Source organism: Perca fluviatilis, chromosome 15 (genome assembly GCF_010015445.1).
Source record: "Perca fluviatilis chromosome 15, GENO_Pfluv_1.0, whole genome shotgun sequence".
NCBI classification, from domain to species: Eukaryota; Metazoa; Chordata; class Actinopteri; order Perciformes; family Percidae; genus Perca; species Perca fluviatilis.
In genome coordinates, this window is record NC_053126.1 from 18,542,959 (window position 1) to 18,556,040 (window position 13,082).

Sequence of the window (13,082 nt, forward strand, 5' to 3'; positions counted from 1 at the left end):
CATTGACCTAACCAATTAATTAATTACCAAAATAGTTGCTGATTAATTATCTAAATATAAACTACTAATTAATTGTTGCAGTTATATGTTTGTTATTATTGTATGCCTTGCACCTCTTAAACGTGGGGTATACTCGCTGCAGCCAACCTGTCGAGCGCCAGTGTGACATCATGGGAGCGCCGTAACTGTTTATACTCGCGCGTGGTGGTCGCGACACTAGTTGCAATTCTCCTGAACACAGGTGCCGCTAATGAGGAAAAGCTACCGACATTGCTATTTTTGCTATACGAACTAGAAGAAGAAGAAAAAGGTAAACAACGGCAGAACTGGCAGCAGTATTGAAGTCAATGCTTCGATTTGATTCAGTGACCTACTTCGTCGGATCACGCCTTTCTTTCACCATAAAAGAACTCCTCTTAACCCAGTAAGTTTACAAGAGAGACTTGCAGTCACTCTGAGAGTCCTGGTATCCGGTTACCCTCAAGCTCGTTCATGCTTCCTGTTTCCGCTTTGTCGCGCGCCGCTGAAAAAAATAGAGTGGTGAACTCAAAATCCTCTAAGTTCTACGTCATTTTGACATCACATTGGCGCACGCCAGCTCGGCTACGGCGACTGTAAAACGGCCTTTAGTACAGTAAGTTGCAGTTCTGCTTGCCACCTGATGTTGTTCTGAAGTAGCCAAAAAGTGCATCAAGTGAAGTAGTTTAATCACCGAACATTGAGAGTTAGAATAATTTATTGGCTCCTCAAGGTGCTGCAGCGGTTATAAAATGTAGAATGAAACAACTAAAATGGTCTGATTGGTAACACAACACTGTTGTTGACACCTTTTATGTTGACACCTCATCTGCTTCATTTTGCAGTAAAGCTTGTGAAAGCTCCATCCTGCTTCCTCATCCCAACAGCTCTAATCTAAGCTTGATTTGCCTACCTGCTGACAATAAACACTAAATTAAATGGAATGCAAATTTTTTTACCTGTGGAAAAAAATTAAAGCCTAACTCTCGCCAAAATGCAACCTAGGGTCTTTTTGTGAATTTTACCCGAGTCAAACTTTCGTTTGAAAGCATAATTAGGACGGAAACGCCACTTTTAAGATTCACCGTATTCTTGTTTTTGGTCAAATGGCCTTTTGAATGGGAGTGACAGGGGCACTACTATGATAGCATCAAAATCACTATTTTTAAAACACTAAGAAGGCTCGACACAACATAAAACTTTGCTCGAAGTATCACCAGGGGCTCTACACATGAACTCCAGCATTGAGAACTTTGTTTGTGTACACAGAGTTTACTAAAACAGGTTTTAACAACTCACTCTAGCTGTTGGTTTTTCCGGTCGCTGTCCATCTTGTCAGTCAAAAAGTGTCGATCTCGGAATGCGAATGAACGGACTCCATAGGAGGAAATGTCATTCTTCTATGAGGCTCCTTTTTCAACTACAAGGTCAATATTGTTTTTCCCTAACAACTAAAATGATCCGTGCATTTATATGGAACTAAGCTTTAGGAGCTTTCCATCTTTACTCTCCTCACTGTTACGTTTCATTCGTAGATCGATAGATAGATTTTTATTTTTTATTTTAAGATTATTTTTTGGGCTCTTCCGCCTTTATTTGATAGGACAGCTAGGAAAGGGGAGACAGAGGGGGAAGACATGCAGGAAATCGTCACAGGTCAGATTCAAACCCTGGACCTCTGCGGCGAGGCATAAACCTTTCAGTATATGTGTGCCTGCTCTACCCTCTGAGCTAACACGGCCACGGATATCGACTATTTTTGACTGGCAAGATGGACGGCGACCGGAAAAAACGCTACTGTGAGTTGTTAAAACCTTTCTTTTTAGTAAACCCTGTGTACACAAACAATGTTCTCAATGCTGGAGTTCATGTGTAGAGCCCCTGGTGATACTTTGAGCAAAGTTTCATGTTGTGTCGAGCCTTCTTAGTGTTTTAAAAATTGTGATTTTGATGCTATCATAGTAGTGCCCTTAGCAATCCCATTCAAAAGGCCATTTCATCGAAAGCGAGAATACAGGCAATCTTAAAAGTGGCGTTTCTGTCCTAATTATGCTTTTAAACGAAAGTTTGACTCGGGTATAGTCACAAAAAGACCCTAGGTTGCATTTTGGCGAGAGTTACGCTTTAAGTACAAGGATGTTATCAGATAGTAATGTATTACATACACACAATTTTTAATCCTTATTGACAACAATTGCAAGTGCTGGAAATGGAGTAATACACAGCTAAATGTGTATCCAAGAAGGAATTGTCTGGAACTTGTTTATTCCCACCATTTTTTCAAGCTACTGTTTCTCTATAAAAAAGAGACTCACTTCTAGCAATGTCAGCCATCATCTCCCCTCTCGAAGAGAACAACATTCAGCTCCCTCTCCTTCTGAACAAACCGATTTTACATCGACGCACAATTCACAGCAATTTGGCAAAGTAATTTCTTCTGATTTGCATTGATGACTCAGGTATTATAAAGAGTCAGGACTCTAGGGGGGGTTGGGGGTTGGCGATTGTGTGTCCAGGCAGAAGATTGGCCTGAACGTTGAAAAAGATGGGGAGAAATAATAATAGGGGGGGAAGAGCAAGTAGGAACAAATGGATGTGAGAGATGGATCGATTTAAGGAAGCTATTTTCTCTCTCCATTTTGTAAAGTTAGAGCTGTGAACCTTTTTTGTGTATAGAAAGAGCCAGGTATAGTTAGAGGGAGACTCCAAATTCTCAAATGCAGACAGCAACAGCACAATCATGATGCCATGATTCCATGAACGCTTTGCCCTCTGCCAGCACCACTAGAGACTGAGGTGGAGGCAGAACTGTTGACTTACTCTAAAGCAGATCAGCAAGAATCAGAAGGGATCTTTGGGAGTGGAAAAATGAGTGACAGGAGATAAAAGGCGGGAGAGGAAGACAGACAAATCAAGGCAAGCTTTTGAGGAAGAGAAAGATATCATTAGAAGGATAAACTAAAAAATCGGAAGGAAAAAATAATATAGGAGCTGCGTATAGGGCATGAGGATTGTGATATTAACCATTTAACACCTGTCTCTCAAGGAATACCCAGGAGCCAAACACTTCATTGTCATTTCACACACATCAAGTCTGTCTCTGACATTTCTGGTGGACGTGTATTCTCTCTTCGCTCAAGTCCATCAAAATGTCATATCGCTTAACAGGGAAATTACTACATTCAGGGTAAACGCAGAGAGAAGAGCCGAGCAGTAGAAAATGTGTGGTCAGCTTACCTCTGGACTCCAGGACTCTCATATTTCAAACCACTAACCAAACCACAACCTAGACAGTTACAGAATTGCTTGTTTACGACATAGTTATTCATCCATATTTTCTCTTCTGCTTGTTGTATTTGCAAGAATGTGACACACACTATTATCTCTCATATTAAATTGACCTTAACTTAAGTTGGGCAGGCACTGCACATTTCTTTTAATATTGTCCGTTGTGTTAACACTACTGTACATATTTTCATCTGCCTTTCAGCATGGTCAGAACCTGCAACTTTTGTGCTCACACTGTACAGATCAATCTACCGCCCACAGCTTGGGTGCTTGTGAAAAACAGAACTCCCAGTCAGTTTTTTCCAATGACAATCCAAAACGTTGATTCATACGAGATAGCTGCATCCTCAACAATTTTCATAAAACGAGAGAAAGGCAGCATTACTTTGATCAATTCTACTATGAGCGGAAAGCTGGAATAACGTATAATAAGGATCCAAACAAAGCTTACAATGAACTCCTGTCTTCTCTCACTACCCTGTATGATTATTACTGCCCGATACCAACTCAAAGAAGGCAACAATATGAAGAAAAGCCCTGGATCACTAGGGGACTAGCATATGCCTGCAATAAGAAAAATCTATTATATAAAAACTTTTTAAAATACCAAAGGATCCAGAAAATAAGTATAAATTATATAAAAACAAATTAACAACTATAATGAGGTACAACAAGAAGGAATATTATATAAAATTATTGGTTCAACACAAAAGCAATATACAAGCCACATGGAAAGTGCTTAACAGCATCATTAAAAAGGGCACAGCAAAATCAGCTTATCCAAAACCACTTAAAAAAAAATAATGAAACGGATGAAAAGCATGATATATGTGAAGATAACATCAACACACATGCCAAAACCATCTTTCTGATGAGAATTGAGGAAGAGGAGATAATTGAGGTAGTAAATAAAGTCAAAAATAAAAAATCTCCTGATTGTAATGATATTGATATGACACTAATTAAAAATATTATAGAGAATATAGCAAAGCCATTAACATATATCTGTAGCAAATCATTCGAAACGGGCATATTTCCAAACAAAATGACAATAGCAAAGATCATACCCAATTGAAAATAGGAAATTCACAGTAGGAGTATTTATAGACCTAAAAGCATTTGACACTATAGACCATGCAATATTAATGACAAAACTAGAAAAAATATGGCATAAGAGGTGTAGCACACAAATGGCTTAGTAACTATCTGGATAACAGACAGCAGTATGTACAAATAGGTAATGATAAATCTGATTTAAAGAAAGTAATGTGGGATTCCACAAGGCTCAGTACTCGGTCCAAAGCTGTTAATATTCTACATAAATGATATCTGTAATGTGTCCAAATTGTTGAAATATGTGTTGTTTGCTGATGATACTAATTTATTTTGCTCTGGTGATAACCTGAGGCTGCTTTCGGATACAGTGTAGAAAGAGCTAGAAGTCTTAAAAAGATGGTTTGATATTAATAAGTTGTCTTTGAATAAAAAAAAACTAAGTTCATGATATTTGGAAATAAAAAAATCAATCATTAAGTAAATATTATGATAGAAAATGTGGAAATAGAAAGAGTCTATAAAAGCAAATTCTTAGGAGTGATTATAGACTACAAATTATGCTGGAAACCACATATCAAACAAGTGAAAACTGAAGTATCAATGTCCATTACGATATTACATAAAACGAAAGATGTGCTCAATTCAAATTCACTACATATATTGTACAGTTCCTTAATATTGCCATACGTTACATATTGTGTGAAAATATGGGGAAACACGTACAAAACAATCACTAACCCAATTTTTATATTACAAAAGAGAGCAATAATACTCATTAACAGAGCAGAATACCTTGAACCAACAAACAGATTATGTATAAACTCACACACTTAAATTTAGAGATTTGGTGGAAGCCAAAACAATGCAAATAATGTATAAAGTCAAAAATAGAATGGTTCCAGAGTCTATCCAGAAGCAATTTCAGATTAGAGAGAGCAAGTATGAACTGAGGGGAATGTGCATGTTCACAAAGGTAAAGATTAGAACACATGTAAAACAAAGATGTATATCAGCAAAAGGAGTAAACTTGTGAAATTTAAAAATACTGAAAAGTAGGATGATTAACAAATATAAAAGCGAGGCATGAATGGCAATGTGTATATGAATAGGAATGTATTTTATTTTATTTTACACATATGCGTGATAATATGTATATAAATACAGAAATTAATGATAATACATTTTATATTAATTATATATATATATAATATTAATTAATATTAAGGGACCTAAGAACAAAAAAAGAATAAAATAGAATGTAAAAAGGGTAGGTGTAATAAGCAAAAGCTTCAACCTACACCTTTTCGGTCAGTATTGATTATAAACGAGTTAAGTACTAAGGTAACACTTTGTGTATTTATGTGATTGATTGAAATAAACTAAAGTAAGGCGGAAAAAAGAAAAAGTTGGAGCAGAGGATGGCTGGAAGAGACAGACAATATAGTCTGTCTGTCTGTCTGCTCTGCATCAAAGTATAATTTTATATGACAGCAGTCCTAAATAATAATATTAAAACAAGGTCCATGCATTTTATAACAGCCGGATTCTAAAATGAGTCTTGTCCCTTTGCCTTCAAGACAGCATCAATTCTTCTAGGTACACTTGCACACTTTTTGAAGGAACTCGGCTGGTAGGGTGTTCCAAACATCTTGGAAAACCACAGATCTTCTATGGATGTAGGCTTCCTCAAATCCTTCTGTCTCTTCATGTTATCCCAGACACACTCGACGATGCTGAGATCAGGGCTCTGTGGGGGCCATGCCATCACTTCCAGGACTTCTTGTTCTTCTTTACGCTGAAGATAGTTATTAATGACCTTGGCTGTATGTTTGGGGTCGTTGTCCTGCTGCAGAATAAATTTGGGGCCAATCATACGCCTCCCTGATGGTATTGCATGATGGATAAGTATCTGCCTGTATTTCTCAGCATTGAGGACATCATTAATCCTGACCAAATCTCCAAATACATTTGCAGAAATGCAGCCCCAAACTTGCAAGGAACCTCCACCATGCTTCACTGTTGCCTGCAGACACTCATTATTGTACCGCCCTTCGGCGAACAACCTGCCTTATGCTACAGCCAAATATTTAAAATTTTGACTCATCAGTCCAGAGCACCTGCTGCCATTTTTCTATGTTTTCATGCATAGTTGAATTGCTTGGCCTTGTTTCAATGTCGGAGGTATGGCTTTTTGGCTGCAACTCTTCCATGAAGACCACTTCTGGCCAGACTTCTCCGGACAGTAGATGGGTGTACCTGGGTCTCACTGGTTTCTGTCAGTTCTGAGCTGATGGCACTGCTGGACATCTTCCGATTTCGAAGGGAAATAAGCTTGTTATGTTTTTCATCTGCTGCACTAAGTTTCCTTGGCCGACCACTGCATCTACGATCCTCAACGTTCCCTGACTTTTTGCAAGTGTACCTATAAGAATTGATGCTGGTTTGAAGGCAAAGGGTAGTTACACCAAATATTGATGTGATTTAGATGTTCTTTTTGGTCGCTCACTTTGTATTTTGTAAATTGATAAAAAATAAACAATCATTTATATTTTTGAAAGCATTCTTAGTTTACAGCATTTTTTCCACACCTGCCAATGACTTTTGCACAGTATTGTATATATATATATATATATATATATATATATATATATATATAATTATTATTATTATACAGTGTATATTATTCTTGTACAGTGTTTTGAGACCATGTCTTATGGTGATATTGCACTTGAAATAAAATTGAATTGAATTATCATTATATTAGATGAAAATGGTCTCTCAACGACAATGATATCGTTTATCGCAATAATTTCTGGGACAATTTATCGTCCAGCAAAATTTGTTATCGTGACAGGCCTACGGACGACGGCACGGAACACACCGAACAGCTTGAGTCACTGACCTCGCCAGACTGTCCGACGGCCGATTATCAGCTCGTTGTGTCTGGACCTTAAGATCTTCCTGTTCCCTACTTGTTCCTCTTTTCCACCGTGCCCTTGGAAAAACTCTACAGTGTAGAGTTCTCGACAGTAATTGAGTGCTGTTGAAAAAGTCTGCATCTCTCTAAAAGAAAAGTTTGTGGTAGGGGGAGGGCAGGAGGGGAGGGGTAGAGGAAAATAAGGAGGAGGTAGAACCAGTTTCCCTCAAAGGAGGCTCTGAATACCATCATTTATAACACTGGCATGTCTAGCAGGACCAGATTCATGACCAGATGGTGTGTTTGCATATAATATTTACAATGTAAAATTACTGCAGAGATATTTTCGTTTTTCATTTCACATAAACTACCAATATGGAAGTCAATGTTTGTAGCCTGTTGTAACAAGGCAAGCTGACTAAGAGCATATATAACGACAGCTGCAGTAAGCTTACACACATTCATACATCAGGTTTCATTGTCTTGTTCAGCAGCACATTCATAGTAGCTGTCGAGAGAGGAAAACATTACTCATTCCCTTTCCCTACACAGATTTGCCAAAGTTTTGAACTATTCCTTTAAATATAAAGTTAACTTTTGCTTCCTATTAGGGGTTTCAAAGAGACTCTAATTCATTGAGAGGAAGACAAGATAAAATGCTATCAAGCCCTAAACGTACTATGTATAGCACTGTATCTAACCCCCTAATGTCTTTCATATCCCACTGTAGCTGGCCAGAATATGACAATCTGCAGTATGTGCTGCTTCTCTGTGCTGCTGTTGGCTATGTTGTTGTTCAGTGTGGTCACAGTTAAGATAAATGACCCTATTAGAAAACACGGTGGGGGTTATCTGTCAGCATCACCGTCCTTCTGCGTGCTCAGACACTATCATTGTGTGTGTGTGTGTGTGTGTGTGTGTGTGTGTGTGTGTGTGTGTGTGTGTGTGTGTGTGTGTGTGTGTGTGTGTGTGTGACTGAATTATGTATGATAGTAGTGACAGAAGGGAGCGTACATTATAAAAAGCATTGTTCTGCTTCTCAGTCAGGATGGGGGTTGTGACTTGCCTTGTAAACACACATGTGAGCATAGTAGTTAATTGAAAGAGCAAATTACCAGTTATAGTAGTAGTTACATGCCACTATGGCTCATTTAGTTTAGTTTACTGTAGTGCATCAACAATTTGTTGAACAATTGATTGATTAAAGTTAAATCAGCAAGAGTTACACGATTAATTGGTAACAATGTATCAAACAGCAAGACTTAAAGCTATGCTAGTGGTTCTGTGAGGCTCTACTTAGGCACAGCTGTGCTCTGAGCATAATGCTAACATGCTAATATGCTCACAATGACAACGTGCTGAAACATTATGCCTGCTTAACATGTCCATCAAACCAATTTTAGCTATTTATCATGCTAACATTTGTCAATTAGCACAAAAGTAAAGTTGAGGCTGATGGGAATGCCCTTAGCTTTGTGGGTATTTGGTCATAAACCAAAGTATTGGACAAACTGAACCATGAATATCTGTAGAAACCAGACATACATTGCTATCCATAAAGCCATGTCAGTTGCATGGTTAAGAATTTAAATCATTTGTTAGTTTTAATTTGTCCTGTGTGACAAGTTGCTGCTCTTTTCTGATTTATATATCAATTTGAAGATGCCTACTTGGGTTCTGGGAAACAGAGGTGGACCGCTGTGTAGCTTCTGTCAGATTCTCACATGAATGAAAGCCATAGTAGATCTGTGCTGCAGTTTGACTCAGGCAGAGAAAGGAGAGAAGGAAATCCTTGGAAAGGGGAGGTAACTGTTGTGTTCATGGTGCAAGAAGGAGGAGACCGGTACAGCTACTGTACTGTGGCTAAGGATGTGTCTGCCTCTGCCATCCAAACACCCAGCAGACAGCATTCTGGGAGCTCATTACAGCAGCCTCTGAGCTGGAGGAAATGCTACAACGGTGCAGGATCAGGGAGCCAGTTCAGTGAGCTCAGCTGCACTAACAGTCTTTCAGCAAGCAATGCCTGGGCATAGGCCAGCAGGATAAACCAACAGTGACAGCCCGGGATTTGCATGAGCTTCTCCTCCCATTCCACAAGCACTCATTTAAAGTTTGTAGCAGAAAAGGGACAAGAGTTTGGATGTGGCATGTGGAAGGTGTGCAAAGTCAAGCAAACATGACATAACTTATGCTGAGCTGGTGCACAGCATTTCGTTTCCAGCTTAATTTTGCTCCCATCATAGGTGATTCATGAAGGCTGATGCCCTGGGGTGCTGTGCCATTTGAGAACAACTATATTGTGCTTTTCTGCTGAAGCATTCAATTGATGTCCGATACTGTGACGCTGGTAATTCTTAGTGAATGGCTGGTAGCTAAACCATTGTCAAGGTCTCATTAATCTTGTTATGTGGTTGATTGTGTGGTGTCTGATTGTGTGCTCACTGTCTCTTTTTCTGGTTGGTCTTTTCTACTCCATTGGCCCTGTCGAATCCATCCTCTCTGCCTTGATTTCACCGCTTAGTAAATTATTGTGTGTATCCATGTGTCCTCTCCTTCTGCAGAGCCGCAGTCCACGGCATTCCCAGTCTACCCAGTCTGGGCTTGCCGACCAGGCCGCCAAGCTCTCCTTTGCCTCTGCTGAATCCTTGGAGACCATGTCAGAAGCCGACATCCCCATCGGGTTTAATCGGATGAACCGATTTCGCCAGAGCCTGCCGCTGTCCCGCTCTGCCAGCCAGAATAAGCTACGATCTCCAGGTTAAGATTTGAAGCACTACTGGCAGGCTGTCACAACATCATGGTTGGATTCAAGGCAGATTTACAGCTGTCTGTTTACCTAATGAAGCTGGTGATGTGCACCGCTATGCTTACACTTAATGGGAGAAAGTGTTCTACTCTCATCTCATTTACCGTAACAGTTTTAGTTTAGTTGAATTGCTCTGCTACAGAGAAATGAAGAGTAGTGAGTCCTCAGATAACACAACTTTCTTAAATAGTTCAACACAATATGTTCCTAAAATATTCACGTAGTATGTGTAAGCAAGTGTGCATGTGTAAAATGAGCTTGAAAGAACAGTTTATTGTATTTACTTATAATTATTAGAAGTTATTTTGGTGACCTGTGCTAATCACACAGGACTGAGTATATGTTTTTGTGCAACTGCAAGATTAAACAAATGTTTCGAGGACAGGTTTACTACAAAAGGGCCTTGTGAGCGTAGAGCGGGTTAGTGTGAGGGTGGTCCGGACCGAGGACTGGGGTTACGTCAGGTACAGTTAGATTAAAAAGTGGCTGCAAACTAAAGTGGCAGTGACTGATGAAGGACATTTTAAATGAGGAGTTCAGACAGAAGTAGACCAGCAAAGCTGCCCATCTTTCCTCTCCATGTCTCTTTACTAACTACTTTGTTTTTTCTCTCCCCAACTCATCTGCAATATTTCACTAATTTTACCTGACTTTTAATCACTGGTCTTTCTTTGCTTTGCTTTGTTTGTTTTTGTTTTTTGTCCCGCGGGTGTATGAAGATGAATATTCAGGTTAGTCAGGCGTCAGACTCATCTTTACCTGTTTAATCAAGGGTTGCAGCATCTGAAAAAGTTTTCCATGAATTTGGGCTATTTTGGGGTAATTTAATATACATCATTGCAATTTGATTATTGATAGGAAGTAAACGTTTTATTTAAGGCAAAGTAGTCGTACATATTCTGCATCTTTGCACCTTAGCTGTAAATTCTCACATGGCTACCACAGTCCTATTCTCACTTTCAGAAAGAAAGAACTGGTGTTTACTCTGTCAGTGATTATTCATGCTGACATCTGATGATAAAAATCATAATTTGGATTTCATATACCAAAAAGGCAGAACATTTTGATCATAATTCACTCCACTTTGTCTTGCTACAGTAAAAGATTTAACCAAATCGCTTTGCTATTCGTTCCATCCACAAAAGCCATCGCATTCTGACTCGACCATCTCTCCTTTATCACTCTCTTTTAGGCGTGCTGTTCCTGCAGTACGGAGATGAGACACGTCGGGTTCACATCACCCACGACCTGAGCAGCCTGGATACGCTGCATGCTCTCATCGTGCACATGTTCCCTCAGAAGTTGACAGCAGGTATGCTGAAGTCAGCCAACACGGCCATCTTGATCAAGGATGAGGCGCGCAACGTCTTCTACGAGCTGGAGGATGTCCGCGACATCCAAGACCGCAGCATCATCAAGATTTACCGCAAAGAACCCATCTACGCTTCCTACCCTGCTGCTGCACACCTGGCTAACGGAGACCTGAGGGTGAGGAGAAGGGAGCTGGGGGAGTGGGGAGGTGAAGAGGGCAAACTGGGTTATTTTAGAGAAAGAATACTGTCTGATCCCCTGCTAGTCTGATGTTTGACAACTGCACTGTCAGTGAGAACCGCTATAATGCTGAGCCTTTACATAAAGAGCAACAGTGTGCTTCTTTGGCAAGGTAATAGTGTTTTTTATATTTCAATGGTTACTTTGACTGGCTGTTATGGTGTATGTGGGTTAGTAATTTAACAGGTATTCCTCCTGGAAATGTATTTTCTTATCTTCAAGTAGGCCATCTGTTGCTGTGCAGACACCAGAGAACAATGTCCCTCCGTGAAATGAATAAATTCTAACATCCAAAGCTATTTCTGCTTCAGTGAAGATCAAGGAAGCCTGAGGGAGATCTTCTTTTTCCAAAATGTTTTTTTTTACAAAAAACATGCTTACCATCTGCATTATTCACAAAATACTGAGAATAAAACCGCTTTAAACCATGCAAACAGGCAGTGAAAAAAGATAATGCCTGTGCACATTGTGTGTGCAGGTACTGTGTTGTATGGTTAATGTGTTTGTGCATGCGTACATGCCTGTTTGTGCCTGTGTATATGAAGGAATAAGAGATAGAGAGACAGCTGACCAGTACCCATAAAATGCCGAAGCACAGCTACATTTTAATACACCCTCAAACTGAGTTTGAAACCAGTAAATCTTAAAGGCATTTTAATTTTAAGTGACACATTTAATCTGGCAAAACCAAGAATCATCAAAATTAGCCATCATCTTTCACAGCAAGTGTGAGATGCACAGTCCGTCTCTTCTTTATAACTGTTGAAGAGTCTCAAGGCAAGATAAGCATCTTGCTATTCATTAAGTTCCTGTGCATGTTGTGTCTGGTACTGTCTTGTGAAGCAACTTGAGGCTTAACTGTGTCTTTATTTATTTGCTTGTTTAAGTTGTGTCCCTACAGTTTGTTCAAACCAGACCACGTCATATAGCTTTGAAAATATGTATACTTACTACGCTCCAGTATATTCTCTGTATTACAAGGTGCTGCATGACAAGGTTAGCTAGTATGCTGAGAATGGAATAAAAATAAGAAAACCAGGGCAACAAAAGTAGTTATGTGACAAGGGAAAACCAAGAATTTGGCTTTTAAAAGCTGCGGATATGAGAAAAATCACAACAGGAGGAAAACAAAGGCAGAAGTGGGTTGAAAAAAAGCATCGGGGCATGTTTAACTATGTTATGATGCTCTACTATACAAAGCTATTATTTTCCTTTACCTGACTTTCTAAGTTGACAGAGATGTATATTCGGTTTGTCGGTTGTTCAGAATGAATTAGTAGCTTTGTCTCCTGCATACTGTCACCACTCTACTAAATAGAATAAATACATATGTTTGGAATTGAGATTGGACTCAATACCCACTTGTAGTAATGTAGTTATAAGCCAATAACTTATGGGGAGAAGAAGGAAAAGAATTACATAAATGGTTATGTGTGACCTCCCGAA

General features: G+C 39.3%; 1 protein-coding gene across 5 annotated transcripts in view; it reads left to right on the forward strand.

Annotated features, from left to right (window-relative positions):
• Window positions 1–13,082, forward strand: part of si:ch211-278a6.1 (SRC kinase signaling inhibitor 1) — a 117,242-nt gene that overhangs the window by 74,893 nt on the left and 29,267 nt on the right. For all 5 annotated transcript variants that reach the window (XM_039824029.1, XM_039824030.1, XM_039824031.1 and 2 more), the window contains 3 exons: window positions 9,841–10,036; window positions 10,805–10,816; window positions 11,278–11,573. In XM_039824029.1, coding sequence (XP_039679963.1) covers window positions 9,841–10,036; window positions 10,805–10,816; window positions 11,278–11,573 — 504 coding nt within the window. The remainder of the gene's footprint in view (window positions 1–9,840; window positions 10,037–10,804; window positions 10,817–11,277; window positions 11,574–13,082) is intronic.